Source organism: Rhipicephalus sanguineus, chromosome 3 (genome assembly GCF_013339695.2).
Source record: "Rhipicephalus sanguineus isolate Rsan-2018 chromosome 3, BIME_Rsan_1.4, whole genome shotgun sequence".
In the NCBI taxonomy this organism is placed as follows: domain Eukaryota; kingdom Metazoa; phylum Arthropoda; class Arachnida; order Ixodida; family Ixodidae; genus Rhipicephalus; species Rhipicephalus sanguineus.
The window spans coordinates 211,699,555-211,716,476 of NC_051178.1; the positions used below are offsets into that span (position 1 = coordinate 211,699,555).

General features: G+C 41.2%; 1 protein-coding gene across 1 annotated transcript in view; it reads left to right on the plus strand.

Moving 5' to 3' along the window:
- LOC119388245 (general transcription factor IIF subunit 2) overlaps window positions 1-14,144 on the plus strand; it is a 33,077-nt gene extending 18,933 nt beyond the window's left edge. The window contains exons 5-8 of the mRNA XM_037655916.2: window positions 2,607-2,688; window positions 7,504-7,600; window positions 11,301-11,444; window positions 14,008-14,144. Coding sequence (XP_037511844.1) covers window positions 2,607-2,688; window positions 7,504-7,600; window positions 11,301-11,444; window positions 14,008-14,127 — 443 coding nt within the window. The 3' untranslated portion in view covers window positions 14,128-14,144. The remainder of the gene's footprint in view (window positions 1-2,606; window positions 2,689-7,503; window positions 7,601-11,300; window positions 11,445-14,007) is intronic.
- The last annotated feature ends 2,778 nt before the right edge of the window (window positions 14,145-16,922 follow it).

Sequence of the window (16,922 nt, forward strand, 5' to 3'; positions counted from 1 at the left end):
AACTGCTTGTTTGACTTTCTATCAAACCGAACCTTTCCAGTTCGTTTAGGCTCATCACTTTCACGTATATCTACTCAAGAAAACTGTGTGCCTCGGGGCTGTACCTTAATCACAACCCTCTTTGTCGTCGAAATGAACTCGGTGAACCAGGTCATACCATCTACTCTTATGCACTCACTTTACGCAAATAGCGTGCCGGTCATCTAACATGGCAACGTGTGAACGGCAGACTCAAATCGCATTAAACAAACTAACACAGTAGGATAACAAAAAACTGCTTCCGGTTTTCAGAAGAAAAGACTGTTGCCATGGCGTTTTCTCAAAAACGAGGTTTGCAACCAGGCCCCGTCCTTAAACTAAACAAAATTATTGCCAGTAAAACAGGAGCAACAGTTTTTGGGGGTCGTATTTGATAAGAAGCTTAAGTTTCTCTCACATATTAATAATCTGAAGTTTAAAGCCAATAACGCTCTCAATGTCTTCAAAGTCTGGTCCCGGAAGCGCTGCAGTTCCGACCAGAAATGCCTCCTGCATATCTATCGTTCGTTGGTACGTAGTAAATTAGACTAGGGTGGTATAATCTATGGTTCGGCAAGAGACTCGTACCTCAAGCGACTAGATCCTGTCCATAATAAAGGGCCACTCCTAGCAACAGGTACCTACCAGACGTCTCCCCCATTCCCAGCTTGTACTTGGAAAGTAACAAACCGTCCTTGGAATACAGGAGAACGCAATTGATGTTTACATACGTCTTAAGTTCGTTCTTCACCAGACCATATATGCTACAACGTTATCACATGCTCTGACTAACGATTAGACTACACGAACAGGGCAAACGCCATTAGACCACTAATACTGAGTTTTGAAGAAAAGTTTCACGCCCTAGATATCCCTAACAAAGCACTTTTTGTCGCCAGAAGACCGCCCAGATTGGCTCCCTAGAGTAATTTCTTGACTTCTCACTAACACATATAAATAAACAAGACACCCTCATGAACATATACTGCAGGTATTCCGCATGTACAAGAAACTTACCACACTTATACAGAATTTTATACTGATGATTCGAAGACGTCTACATATGTTGGAAGCAGCGTGGTAGGAGGACTACGTTAGCAAGTATAGCAAGACTGCCGCAGTTCCTCTCTGTCTACACTGCTGAGTGCTATGCTTTGTGGATGCCAGTACGAAATATTATAAGCTCAAAATATAAAAAAGCAGTAATTTTTACAGACTCTTTAGGTGCTCTGAGAGCCCTAAATTCGCAATCTCGATATGAGCCCTTTATAGGTGACATTTTAAACATGCTATCTCATCTACTGAAGACCGTACCTGTACACTTCTGTTGTGTCCTGAGTTATACTGGGACCCCAGGTAACGAAATGGTGGACCAACTAACAGCAACGGCGAAATGCGTGTTTCAAAGATCAACATACCTGTTAGGGATGGGATTCAAGCAGTTCTCTGGGCCATAACCTCTCATTGGCAGCATGAATGGAAATGACAACAGAACAACAAACTTCACCTGATTAAACCTGTCCTTGGTGAATGGAAGAAGTGTTTTGACAAAGAATGTTTTTATTGAAGTAGTTCTGTGCCGATTGCGAATAGGCCATATGCACTTCACACATAACTGTCTACTGACAGGTGAATAACCACCAACATGCGATAAATGTCATGAGCAACTAACAGTAATTCACACTTTAACAGCTTATCCACATGTGTTAACACTAAGACAAGAACATTTTCATGTTTTAAAAGTTGAACATTCCATTTCACTCAATGTTACTCTTAGTTGATGACCCTTGTGCCCTTGGCTGATGTCATCAGCTTTTTAGACAACGCAAAATTGTTCAATAAACTTTAATGACCACAGGCTGTGCTACCTTTGCCAGATTGGCAGAACTTAACTAAGGTGGCCTGTAGCACGGCCTCTCCGGAGCGGCTCTTGCTGCAGGAGATATTTTGAAATGAGGCACTTGCCTCCCGGCTCTTGGGTGCAAGGACGCGGGCAGGGCAGTAGTGCTATGTAAACGCCACCACCCATACACATTGACTACCCCACGCATCACATACATAATGTTAGAGTGTATACATTTTACACGTTTACGCAGTGAGTTCTCAGGCCTCTCTACAGCCGCGCTAAACCATTCATTTTATCCCATTTGTCATTGCTGAGCACAGATTTCATGGTCATGACTATTGTGTTGTTCACCATAGGATTTTTTTTTTCACCATGTCTCTGGCACAGCATAGCCATAGTTGCTTTTGCACCACAAAACCCAACATAACTAACCAACAATTCACACTATAATGTGTGTTACTGTCAGTCTTCAGAAGATTAGGCCAACCTGTGTTCAATTTTTCTTTTTCCTCGGCGAGGTCATCATATAGGGTCAACTTACATTCGTGGTAAACCCATTTTAGAGTAAATGCAGTAGTTTCAGCTCCAGAAGATAAGCACAATTTAACTGTCGCAAATAAACTAAACATAACAGCGAACAAGCCTCAGCATGTGTGCCCATACTGTCTTTTTGTTGTGCATTCCAGCTGTTGGTGCTGGCAGCCCAGTGACAGTGCTGTGTGTGCTTGTGCAAATGCTACAGGTAAAGTTTACCTGGAAGGCCATGTTGTACAGAAAGGTGAATGCAGACCCCTGGGAGATGACCGCTACATGCAACTGAAAAGGTACATCGCAGCCTGTTCACCAGTACCTCAGTGCATTTCTCGACATGTACTTTGTTACTGTATTTGATGGCTCATGTGGCAATGCGACGGCTGCCTATGCATTAAGTTTGCTCTGCTGATTAGTCTGAAAGCAGCCACGGTTCTGCCACGGTGGGTGGCAGCAGTTTTGCCACCCACCACCTTGGCCAACCTACCTTACTCCACCCACTTCTCAGATTTGTTTGCAGTATTCAGGGCTCAGGGCTGGGCAAAGATACCTTGCAGTTGTATCGAGATACAATACAAGATACCAAGACTAAGTATTTGGTATACAGATACGCGATTCTAGCAGAATAAAATGTACCGGATACGAGACTTGCCATTTGTATCTACGATACTTCGATACATTAGCTAATTCCCCATTACAGTTCCATTGTTGAGTCTGTTGCACGGTTGCCTGAAAACCTCTCTCCGACATTCATGGTTTCTCCTCGCGCTACAGACAAGGAACTGCGGCAGAGAGGTGATGATAACAGATTCCATCAGCTGCGTTTGTCTCTCTGTCTGCATTATATTTGTTGGTGCAAAAAGAAACTATGAACAGCTGCCAAGTAGCCTAAATTATTGCCCTCTTGAACTCATCTCCCACAGGTAGGCTTCCTTAATTTGGAATGTGCTCTACTAATATGGGATCATTTTCTTGGTGTTCTAACATTATATCATATTGTCATTGAGCAGCATGTCCATGGGGCTGGGAGGATTTTATGAGATCAATAGAGGTACGCTGTGCAATCGTCAACTTTTTTCCGCAGTGCTTACAAACAGCACAGTATATGCTCTTATTGGATTCCAATCATCAACTCATCAACTGGGTTATTTTTTGCGAAGCGTTCGCCTATAGCTTCGTGTCTGTGTAATCCATTCTGAGTAGGTTTGATGCTGTATAAAATAAGAATGTCTATAAACCAAACATTCATAGTTACTTTTGTTACTTTTATAGTTCCTTTTTTTTGTGTGTGTTAGTAAATGCCCTAACCTCAGCTCATGGTTTATAGTGCAGCTATGATATACAGCAAAAATTGCACAGCATATATGCCACCAGCCTTCCTCAAAGGGGATCCTCACATCATCATCATGATGTACTCAAGAACAACTTTCTGTTGTTCCAGGGTACAGTCAACATCCAATTTTTTGGACACTGTGGCGACCGTGAAATTGTCTGAAAAAAGTAATGTGGGCTCCTTTACTTCCCCTTTGTGTGAATAAAAGTGATTGCGGGATGCACTAAGCGGTAGGCATTGCGCACGACAAGCCGATGCAGCACAGGCAGCAAAAACATTAAGCTGTATGTAGACTGCATCGGAGATTCATCGCAACTATGTTTTAACCATTAGTACATTAAAAACAGGTACGCATTATTGATGTTTTACTGATGGAATACAACGGAAGCTCATGTGCATAACTGCGTCCCGTGACAGTGGCTTTGACTTGGAAAGTCTTGGTATGCTTCATTGCGGAGCACGTCTACATTGCGGCGAAACCAACTTTTGAGACCCGCTACGACAGCAAACGGATCGGCATACAAGAGTGCTGGCTCAAGGCTGAAAGATAATGAACATAAAAGTGGTTGTGGCTTCAAAGAATGTTGCTTCAGACCTTCAGTTGGAGCATAAAGTGCGGAAGGCCAGAAAAATTGGATGCCGAAGGGTTTTGTTGTCTGAAATTTCTGAAGTGCCTCATTTTCATTACCTCTCTGTGACACAGGGCAATGTGCCCGACCCGCTCAAATGTCCACCTCTCAAATTTTTCTGGGGAGAACTTTGTTTGCAGCTGTGGCATAACAAAGGCAATACTGACTTGTTTACTCAGCGACTGTTTCAGTTGTGCGAGATTTACACTGATGTAATGGCCGACAACATTGCATGTGATAGCTGAAGTCATGAAGAAACCCTCAAACATGGCCTGTGCGACTTCCCGCATTACAATGGGCGACCACCTGCAATCAGGGGCATAACCAGGATTTTATTTCAGGAGGGGTCCAGCACTCTTAAGTGTATATGTTTGTACGTGCACATGTATGTATATACATAAAAATGCAAAACATTTTTTGGGCAGGTTGACACACACCCCTTCCCAAATATTCCTCTGGCTATGCCTATGCTTGCGATGTTGATAGCATGCATTGATCACTGAATATTGTATGAACAAACTGCTTTGCAATGCCAACCTCATGATCCTTTATAGCAGAGGGCAATGAAGCCATTGCTGCAATAGTGAAGAACAAAAAACCTTCACAAATGTCTTTATACTTGATTGATGAAAAATTGGTGAACAGGGTTTGTGTGCTGGAGCCGACGTTTCGACAAGCGGACTTGTCTTCTTGCAGCCTTGAAGAAGACAAGTCCGCTTTTCAAAATAGCCCCAGGTGGTCAAAATCAACCCGGAGTCCCGCACTAAAGCATGCCTTGTAATCGTATTGCCACACGTGCTTCTTTTTGTTGTTTTTTTGTAGCTGGTCCGTTGCACGCATGGCCGCTGCCTTGCGCGGGCCGCGCCCTACTGTCTGGGAACCTTCCAGATTATTTTAGAATCTTCTTATAGGCTTGAGCGCACAAACGCGAACAGTTGAGATTATTCTGGAACTAACGCGATCTCTAGCGATAAAGCTCGAATGTTTGATGCCGCATGTATAAATGCCGACGCGCCTTACTGCAGATTATCGACGGCCGACGCTCTGTTCGCTGCTGTCAGTACACTGCGTGCCTTGCTTGCAGTTTGACTTTCCATTTCCCAGCCACAAGTTCGGCCAAATAAAGAGTTAGTATTTCCGAGTTCTGCTGGAGTCTTCTTCACCGTTACGACCACGTGACAGTATTGTAGTTTTGGCAAGACCACAACACTGGCAAAACCCCAGAAATTGTTGTTTATGACATGTGATGATGTGCGTGTGCCTCTCTCTCCCTCCCATATACTTCTTCCCTTTCAACATTACTCTCCACGGTACTCCAGTTTTGGGTAGCAGACAAGATTGTCTTTTCTGGACTTGCTGTGATGTGATAGCTGTGCCAGTTGTGCCAAGAGGCAAAACCTCTGCTACATCCTGCTACATTTCGCCAGAAATCACATAATTTGTGCCGAGCGTGTGCCAAGACAATATTTTTGCAGTCTTTCAGAGAGAAAAAAAGATGGTAGGCGCTCGAATTACATACATAAGTTACCGTTGTAATTTTTAGTGGTCATTGGAGCAGGCAGGCAAGAGATGTGTAGTCATGAAAAATATGTCAGGGCCAACAAATACGTAATCAACAGAGAATATTATTCGATTAAGCTAATGGTCATGATTCTTGATTGAGCATACAGTAATGTTCGTCCCTCACCACAATTCTTGCTACGTATAACTTTGCCCGTTGCGACCATCTTTCCCAGCTGCAAAAACATGCACAATGTCTCGTAAATGGTGTTGTCTGCACCGAAGCACGTGCCCTGCCGTAAACTTTTGCTTAGTGCAAATAGACAACAGCACGCAAAAGAATGTACGCTGGCAGGTTGTACGAGAGCTTGATGCACTGAGAGCGAGGGGGAAGCCAAGGTTGCCATGTATAAACGATCAAGATGTGAAGTTTACATACACAAGGTTAATTTCAGCACTCTATTACATGTCTAGATTCAATTCAACTGTTAAATCTGCATGTTGAGTTCACCGGCTGGGAAGGGGGGGGGGGACCCCTTACCAAATGGTGCCAACTACCCGTACTATGAAATTACATCAAGTTGGGTAAAAATAGTTACTCAATGCTGTGGAGTCAGAAAAAAATCTAATAGTCTGCAAAATTGAATGTTTTTGTGAGACATCAGTCTTTTATATAAGATTGATTGCATTAATTACAGTGAGTATGACATGTAATTAGAACTTATAGTTAGGTTATCTTAACAAAAAAATTGTAGTGCTGTTCGTGCTGTCTTTCGAAAATATTTTATACAGGTCACTGACATTTTAATACCATACAACGGCCAGGATTTATCAACAATTCCAGCCACTGCAGTGGCCTGTTGGGAAAGCACGGTGACACACTATCCCGGTGTATCGGTGCTACTTCCCGACTTCAGCAAAAGTTCAAGTTAGAGAGGCTGTCAAAATAATATGTGAAGCTTTCGTTATCACAAATTTCATTCAGCACAGCGTTGGAATTCAAACACAATATATCCATCATTGGTTAAACCCTCTGTGTTATTAATCACCAATGAACCAAAAGCCTAACGAGTCTGTCCATAAAGTGTGACAGCATGTACTTGACCACACAACCCAAACGCCTAGTTTGTACTGAAAGCACAGACATCATCACAATAGTTATTTTCAATTATTAAAAGAATATACGTGGAAAGCTTGTGCTGCCTCCAGGGAAAGCCCGACTGAATAACAAACAAGAAGAATGGCATCGGGAGGGAATGTTGGGTGGCCTGATGTGTAGAAGTGTAGGGCTGTCCGCAGGAGTGAGTTAACTTCACCTTTTAGGACATTATATATAACCATTCATGTATGTGTGCACAGATGTATTTTGTTACACCGTGGTAAAACTACTCCCGCTTAGCTACTTAAATATTTGTGCTCAAAAATGTGTTACGGGCAACTGCTCGAAAAGGCTGATTTGCTGCTCCAGAATGAGGTTTTAGCTGCTCCAGAAGCTGCACCAAATTGGCTTCAGCCAATCACATCACTGGACTTGGCACTTTCTTTTTGTTTTTTCTTTTTCTTCATCTCTCTCTCTCTCCTCATATGTTTCATGTGCATGGCTACATATCCACATTCTGTACAAGAGGTCTTTCACATGTTCTCAGGCAAACTATTCTGAAGGCTAGCCAACCTGTGCGTCAAGTGAAGCAGTTAGACCGGATTGTGCAGAACTACAAGCCTGTGGCGGACCACAAGCACAATGTGAGTTTCATTCTAACCTTGGCTAGTGAAAATGGTCTTGCACAACCAGCACCAGCTTCTGTGTTAAAATAGATTGCAGATGTATTGTGGCGGACAATTTTGCAAAATATCTAATTGGGTCATTTCACGCAAAACGTCCCAGCCATTTTGGCGACCATCTCAAATGTACACGAAAAAAATTGCCCTCATTGAGTGTATTGAAAACAGTAAATTTCTAGAATATTTTGGAGAGCAAAAAATTTTTGTCACGTGGGAGCCTTTCGAATTTCACGGAATGTCATTTGAGTTTAGTTTCTTGGAAAAATTTTTCTGGGAGTATCGTTTCTTGTTTAAATATCCAAATTTGGTTTAGGTATTAAGCAAAGGCGTTTGTGTAAGGTGTTCAGAGCTCAATAATATTACTACAATTTTTCTGCCATATACACCTCCAGAAAATTTGCTAAAATGTTCTAGGTTTGTATTTTTTTCCCATATAATATTGTGCTATGTATGAATATCTGAGTAATGAATACTTACTCTATGGAAGGTATAATTCGCACTAAAAATATTTTTAGACCCCTGATATGTCTAAATTTTATGAAAAAAAAACTCATGAATGTCAGAAAATCGTCATTTTGATCCACATTGAGATGCAACTTACACCATGTGGTGCTCCAATTGAAAATCAGCTTTATACCTCAATCGAAAGCAAATAAATAGTTTTTTATTATATGGCAAGTTTTATCATTGTGATTTTCGTTTTAAGGAAGAAAATAATTTTTGAAGTTCTCCATTGACAGCTATCTTCCCATTTGGTCGTACGGCAGCTTCCTGGCTGAAGTTCCTCTTGATTGACTACAAAAAAAGCATAATGAGTTGTATTATAGTCAAGACATTGCTGGTTCATAGCATAAACTTTTTTTAGGAGAACCATCCACAATTCACTAAGTGTAACACTTTTATTTATTTATTTATTTATTTATTTATTTATTTATTTATTTATTTATTATTTATTTACAGATACTGTAGCCCTTATACAGGGCTATTACAGGAGTGGTAAATAATACATTAAAACATAACAATCAGAGCTTACAGATAAAGGGACAAAATGAAGTACACCAAGAAATGCAACCAGACAATAAAATTAAATTCGCTAGATCACGTACACACAAATAAAGCTTTGTTAGCTACAAATGAGAATATGAGCTACGTGTCTTAAGAATAAATCGGTTGGGTGGATGAGCATGAAACAGCTTCTTCGGTCAAAGAATTCCATTCGTTGATAGCTCGTCGGAAGAAGCTATACTTATAGCAATCAGTGTAAACAACAGGAGCACGAATGAGCATTGAATGGCGATGTCTAGAAGTTTCACTATGAAGAATATCAAAATAGTCAGCATACCTTATATGAACATGGTGATTAATGATCAGGTAAAGATATTTAAGTCTTTCATATTTAGTTCGAGCCTGAATTGTGGGTAGCTCTGCTAGTGCACACAGCTGAGATGGTGAATCCGTCCACCGATATTAGTTGAATATGAACCGGACTGCTAGATGCTGAATTTTTTCAATTTTCAAGATGTTTGTAACAGAGAAAGGATCCCAGACAATTTTAGCATATTCTGTGATTGGTCTAATAAGCGTTTTGTAGGCTAAACGTTTTGTTTCTTGTGTTGCAAATGGCAAATGGCGCCTAAGACACCAGAAAGACTTGTTGGCCTTTGCAACACATAATCTGTGTGATGATTCCAGCGAAGATCACTTGTAAAAATGAAACCAAGGTACTTATGTTGCTCAACTCTTTTAAGTTCATGATTATTAATATAATACGTATAGTTAAACTAATTTTTCTTTCTAGAGACTGTCATAACTAGTTTTTAGGGAGTTTAGCACCATTTGCCATTCTTCACACCATTTCTTTATTTTCTGTAAATTTTCTTGCAATTTTACCTGATCACTAACTGTGTCTATTTTTTTTTGTATATGATGCAATCATCTGAGAAGAGCCTGATAGAAATGTCTATTTCATTCGGGAGATCATTTATAAATGAAAGGAACAGAAGTGGTCCCAAAACACTACCTTGGGGTACTCCTGACTTTACAGCTGAAACTGGACTTAGTGCCACCAATTTCAACATATTGCTCACGAGAATGAAAATAACATGAAAGCCAGTTTGTAATGGTAGGATTTTGGAACGTAACATCAATTTTTCTTAGTAATTTACCATGAGACACTTTGTCAAAAGCTTTCGCGAAGTCCATGAAAATCATATCCGTCTGTGCACAAGAGTTAATTGTTTTCCAAAGATCATGGACTAATTCGATGAGCTGGGATGTTGTAGATAAACCTTGTCGAAAACCATGTTGGATAATAAATTGTGCTCATTTATATAGCTTAATAGATGTTTCGAAACTATATGTTCAAGCAGCTTTGAACAAGTGCTAGTAATTGAAGCAGGCCGATAGTTTGCTACATTGTCAGTACTGCCGCTTTTAGGAATGGGAATAACTTTAGCTTTCTTCCACTCCTTGGGTAAGCAACCACAGAGAAGTGAGGACCTAAAAATTAATGTGAGGTATTTCGAATTCCATTCGGCGTATCAGAACAGAAACTCATTTGGGATGCCATCGGGCCCAGGGCTTTTCTTTATGTTCAAATTGAGCAAGAGGTTAAGGACACCCTGGTCAGAAATTTCGACGTCAGTCATAGATGGCCTGTCTAATGGTGATTCAATGATTGGCAAAATGCCGTTATCATCTGTAAACACTGATGCAAAGTATTCATTAAAACTCTCAGCCGTAGGAACCCCTGTAGACTGAGTCAATGAGCGAGCTTTTATCGATGGAATAACATATCTCCAAAACTTATCCGGGCCTCCCTTAAAAGTTTTGGGACTGTGATGCCAAAGAACCTTTGTTTCGATTCCTTCACAAGTACTTTAATATCCTTACCAAGATGTCGAGTGGCTGATTGATTCTGAGCACTAGGATTATTTTTATAATTCTTACGTTTTTGTTTTGTCTTTTTAAGTGTATTATTTCTCTTGTTATCCAAGGGCTTCTGTTACTGGTTTTCTTAAGACGCTTTGTTATAACAGAGATAATCTGGGTTCTGGTTATGCTTACAATACTCACAGAAACGCTCATAGGAGCCCTCTAACAATTCCAGAACTCCAACATCATCAGCTCTAGCAAAGTTTAAAACATATTTTGGTGAATGTTTGACAACAGTGGGTGAAAGTGGGTAAGACAGCACTACAAGTTTATGATCAGAGATACCATCGCCGGTCTCACAGGCCAGTAGAAAAGGCAACAATTGATTAGACACAAAAACAAGGTCGAGGATAGATGAAGTACATCATAGAAGCCGTGTCATCACCATTTTGGTTACTTATTAACGAAAATTTAGAAACTAACAATGCAAGATTTGTAACCTGTTGCTGGAATTTCGTTCTTGCCCAGTTAGGATTGGCACAAGGCAGAAAACAGGTTGTCAGAGAATGTGCCTGTTTGTCCTTACTACCATGCATTCCCCTAATATCTTTCATTTTTACTTTTTTAAATTGTGCTATTGTTCACCTTACTTAGAGATTGCTTCTTCAAGAAAGAAGCCAAAAAATGTTTCAACGCCTGTCGCAGGACCACATTTTTCGTGGCTGTCGTGCGGTACCTTAGTCATAACTTGGTAAAAGAAAGTGCATCAATTTTTCTCTCCGTACAGCTGGAATTTGAGCAGAAGAAGAAGGCAGAGGGCAAGAAGGCACGTGAAGACAAAGAAAAGGTGCTGGACATGCTTTTCTCAGCATTTGAGAAGCACCAGTATTACAACATCAAGGATTTGGAGAAAATCACACGACAGCCAGTGGTAAGCACGGTATTTCTAAAGCACTGTGTGTAGTGTCCACTACAATGCCGATTCAAGTGTTCTGTAATCTAGGAAGGCATACAGAAACATCTTTTGGAAGTTGTAGAAACTCTACAACGAGCTTTTTGGCATGTAAAAGAATAGGTAAGCACTTATGAAGGTTATAGGCTATGCTTGTGCAGGGTAATCCAATACTCTAGTTGACATTATGACAGGAAAGAAAATAAATGGAACGGGGCAGGTCCCGAAATGCAAAGGACAGATAACCGGTGGTCACTTAGAGCGACAAAATGTTAGGTATCATGATGAAGTTAAGAAATTTTCAGTCATAAAAGGAATCTGCTTGCTCGGTACGGCATAAATTGGAGATCATTGGAAGAAGTATGTGCTGCCATGTACACGAAATAGCTTTATCATGACCATGATAAAGGTTGGGAAATGCTGATGGAATGTCAATCTTAAAAATACAAGTGTCTTAAAATACTGGACCTGGTTTCAGCAGTGTTGTGAGTTGGTGAAAACAGCGGGACCATTGTCGTGAAACAGAGAAGAATTGGCTAATGTTTTACAATTAAGTTTTAGGTGGGTGTCACCTGTTTAAAAACAAAATACGAGCGTTGCAAGCATAGGTTGGAAAACTCACTCATGAGTTGACTCAGACTCAGATCGAGCCGTGAATCTGAGTGAGTCCATGTGAGTAATATTTCGGTGAGTCTGAGTGAGGCCGGTTGAGAAAAATTTCAGTGAGTCTGAGTCCGAGTGAGTCTTGTTAAGGAAAATTTTGGTGAGTCCGAGTGAGCCATAAACGTGAAATATATTTTTTGAGTGAGACTGAGTGCATGCACTCCATTGTTTTGCCGACCTATGGTGATCACTGCTCAACTTCAGCATCACTATAATCCTTAGGTCCCCTCACGTTTACACTCACGTCTACTCACACATGCTTCAACGCACTAGCGTGGGGGGGAAGTGCCATGTCCCCCTCCGTGCAAAATCTTTCACGGGAAGTTCTTGATAAAAATATCTCGTGTGAGTCATCTCTTTCAATAAAAATGTCCTTATTAGATCACAACCACTGACAACCTGTGTTTGAAAATAAGAGATCAAAAGGCACCAAATGCATAGATTATGTGAGAAAATGGTGTAAAAAAGCATTGAAACCATGGCCGAAAAAGCTAATTGTCCGCTAACGAACTCGTGAGTGGACTCACTCAGGCTCAGACCGAGCTGTGAGTTGGTATTATTTTGGTAAGTGTGAGTCCACTTGAGGAAAATTTCGGTGAGTGTGAGTCCGAGTGAGCTCTAAGGGCAAAATATATTCCGTGAGTGAGTCTGAGTGAGCTCCACATTTTTTGCCGACCTATGGCTGCAAGTGGATATGCGTGTGGTAAAAATAGCAAAATGTTTAAGATGTTCTGGCGCTTACCAGTGTTATTATTTTTAAGGATTAATAGGTATGAGCCACAAAAATATATATATATAGTATATTGGTTCAGTGCATCGTGATTTGCTGAATTTCTTGTAGGCATCAGAATGTACTTTTGTCTAGTCGTTTACAATATTTCACATCATTTGTAATCAGTGCAACTCTCGTGCTGCAATTTGAGTGCCGGAAAGTGTTTTTTAAATATGGGTTCCATGTGGCATCAGCACATTTGTGTAGAGGTCTCACTTTGACTATCTGTCCATGACTGTTGCGGATTGCCTGAGGCAGTGCTTTTAGCCAGTGAAGTGTTGCATATGCTGAGTCAGGCAGTCTGGGACTGTCGAAAATGGGTACTAATCAAAGGGGCCCACTAACAATGTGTGAACAGCAAGCTTTGGTTTAGTGCTTAGTACAGTGTGTGAAAGAACACAGACGTAAAATACATAGTATGAACAGCACCAAAAAAGGTCATGCATATTATTAGAACATTTTTGGTGCTGCTGATTGTATGTGTGTGTTGTGTGGGTGTTTCAGCTAAATGCTTTTACGATCACACAAAGACACTACTTAATTCACCAACTGTCTCAATTGTAACACTATCAACTATGTGTCTGTGTACACTTTGAAGCATTAAGGCTCATCTGGCATGCCTGGCACCAATTCATGGCTTTCAGGCAACCTTCTAAAATTTATTTACTTTCCGCTGTCTGTCTATTCAAGTAGGCAACACAATCATTGACAAATATAAACAAAAACTCACTGATTTCGGTTGTTTTAATAGATTAAAGACAGAAGTAGCTCAAGCCTTGTCTAATGCCCGAGTGTACAGGCACAAGTTGTGAATCGGATGCTCCTGTACGAAAATACTGGCTTTTTTTCTTTTATTTTTAAGCAAGGATCAAGCCAGTCAGTTGAGTTGGATGTGTTGATGAAGTTTTGAAGGTGATAGGAATTCCATGACTAGTTCTTCAGTGCATTACCTTGCCTGAATCAAAGCACTGAAATAGTGCATGTAAATGAGTGGCACATCTAGCTTTTGTGAATGGCTCTTCACCTTTACTTGAAGGGCATTAGGTTTACACATTGCATGTTTTCTAGTATGCAAGTTTCATGTACACCATTCATTTTCATTTTCAGCCCTATCTGAAGGAGATCCTCAAGGAAATATGCAATTACAATGCCAAGAATCCTCACAAAAATATGTGGGAGCTCAAGCCAGAGTACCGTCATTACAAGGACCAGGAGGCCAAGCAGTGATAGCCTGGCAAATTGTTTATTTCTAGTGAACCTTCCCTTAAAGGATTATGCGATAAAAAGAAAATATTTTGATCTCGGAAAGGCTCCAAGACAGGGTTAATTCAATCAAGTAGTGTCCCCTTACCACTCATGTTCAAAAAACACAGCAGAGAAGGCCTTTGTGCATTGTCAACATGACTAAAAAAAAAAAGTTGTCAGACATAAAAAATAAACGTGCCCTTTCCTTCTCCACTGCTGATTATTCATCTTACTGAAATTTTCAACTGGTCTTTCCGTCAATTTATGAGTCAATAAAACAATACAGAATGATAATACAGTTGGTATTGAAGGCATGCAAATACTGACGCTTTTTCATGAAATGGAAAAAAAAAAGATTATGGGTTAGAACATTGTGAAGCTACGCAGAACTACAGTGGGCAGTGCCATTGGCTGCTGTCACATCTGCAGTCTCAGAGTGGACTGATTTGATCGATGTGACCCAATTAATGAATGAAAACATTTTTTGTTCTAGTTTTCATTTTTAGATTGTGAACAAGGCTTTCGTATGGAAGCCGAAACATCGTTTTCTTTTAAGCTTTTATTTGGTTGGTATACTTTGTTCCCTTCATCACAATTTAAACCAGTTTGAACCAATTTATGTTCATTAGCGTAAGCTAAGAATCATCACAGGAAAATGGCAATAATTTATTAATTTCTGAAATACCTGAAGCACCTGGGCTTCATGAGGAAGAATAGGAATTTGTGTTTTTCATTATGCTGCAATCACAATATAAAAGATCGCATGCTGGAATCTTACTTCATTGACCTCACAAGCACTACATCAAAAGCGATACGTCATTTATATCACACCTACTTCGGCTTTTCTGGAAATCTTTCTGGAAATCAGTGTCAAATATTTGTTGGCATAGGCGTGCGCACAGGGGTGCGGCCCTCTAGTTGGCCCCATATCTTCACTCAGTCGGACCTGTGCTTTCATTGTTAAATGCGCAATACTATGGCCACGCAGGTTGTTAACGTTATGGTGACCTCTGATGTCGCATTCCTAAAGCGGTTTACTCCCAACCTTTACCCTCGTCAAGCAAAGGCAGGCTGTTGTGAGCAGGACGTCACTGCTTCGTTTTCATTGTACCGTTCATTGTGAAGCTTCTATTCTGTTGGACTCGTCCAATGGGGGAGAGTGCTATAGAGAAACTTGCCCTTAATGGAGAACCCTGCGCTCGCCTGTGTTCATTGGTATAGAGTACATACTTGCGGCCTGAACAGCAGGCAGGAGTCTAAAAGTGGCCACACTTTGCATGAACAGTTGCCATAAAAGGCTCTACTAATTGCATGCTGTGCTATTCACTCAAAAGAAAGTAGTATTTGGAAGATCTCAACATCACTATTTAATTGGGTGCTGTTCAGTAAAATTATATCATGACACCATTGCATGCACAATTATACCCCTGTCACATGGGCAGCGTTAAGTGTGGTTATGCTTAATCATGGTTTACAGGGTTAACTGCAGTTAATGCGAACGCGGGTTTTCCATTGCTACACGTGCTCACTTAGCTTAGTTAGCTCAGTTGAGCAGCTATGGTAGAAATCATGCACTGAGCATGTGGTTCACAAGAAGTTTAGGCGCACCTTCGGCAAGTTTCGTGGTACGAGACAGCAGTCCTTCGCTTACGCTAACCTCCGCGACAGTGTATTGAGAATCGTTCCACCTTCGACTACGTACTCAGTGTTTGCAGCTCTCTGAGGAGGCTAGATACAAACAATGTGAAAAGCTATTGCCCTCAAGAAACGTGTGGTGATAGGACAGTACCCTCCCGCAACCCCCGCCGTGGACGAAATAATCTTTGTTGTGGGCCTTTCCACGGCGAGCATCGTTTTCCACGAGTTTTGCTTGGCTATTGTTTGCCGACTGGGGTTACGTTCCATGAAAAGCCTCTGCGAAGCTGCCAATTAACTTACGCCGGTTCACGGCTAGTGCACTCGTAGCATGGAGGAAAAAATACTACGAGGGAGCGACACGGGAAAATTTTGAAGCCCAGCCATATAAAGCAGGAGCATCCTGGGAATTGTGACCAGCGTATGGAGAACGTGGGGGGGAGTGCCGTCCGAGGAGGTTGGCTTGTGGACGCTAAGCGCACGAGCTCATCAATTTTTGTTTTTGTACATGAGCCCACCATAAAAGGAAATGAAACAGGAGCATCATGGGAAGTGTGACATGAACGCGAGGAGCAAGCGGCTTCAGAGGAGGTTGGCTTGTGGACGCTAGGCGTGCTCTCTCCTATATTTTTTACTCCGTGACTCGTAGCTTGTCCGCCATCTTGGCAGCTTCTCGGTTTGTGAGGAAACCGTGCTTGCCTAGCTCGGTTTGCGATAACCACGATTAGGAGACTAACTGCGGTTACATCTGCCTTGTAGCTACCTCTAACCGTGGTTAGCCGTAACCGTAGTTAGCTTAACCGCGGTTAAGGCTGTCCGTGTAGGGTTGCCATCTGTCCGGTTTTAGACCGGCCAGGCCGGTTTTTCAGATGGTGGGCTGCACTGGCCGCCATTGGCCGCTTTTTTTTTTTTCTTTGTCATAATATCGCGATTATTTATTTTTTGGGGTGTTTTTAAGCGTCAGTTCAACAACTACGATGGTAAATATTTATCGTCAATCACCAAAACTCTTACGCTGTTAGTCAACCACTTTCTGGGATCCCTTCAAGTCTAGCGATCATTGGAATAGAGCATATTATTGCACGTGTATGGTACATAAATATCCTACATTTTTGTGGCATATGCACATTTTAACGTTCCTT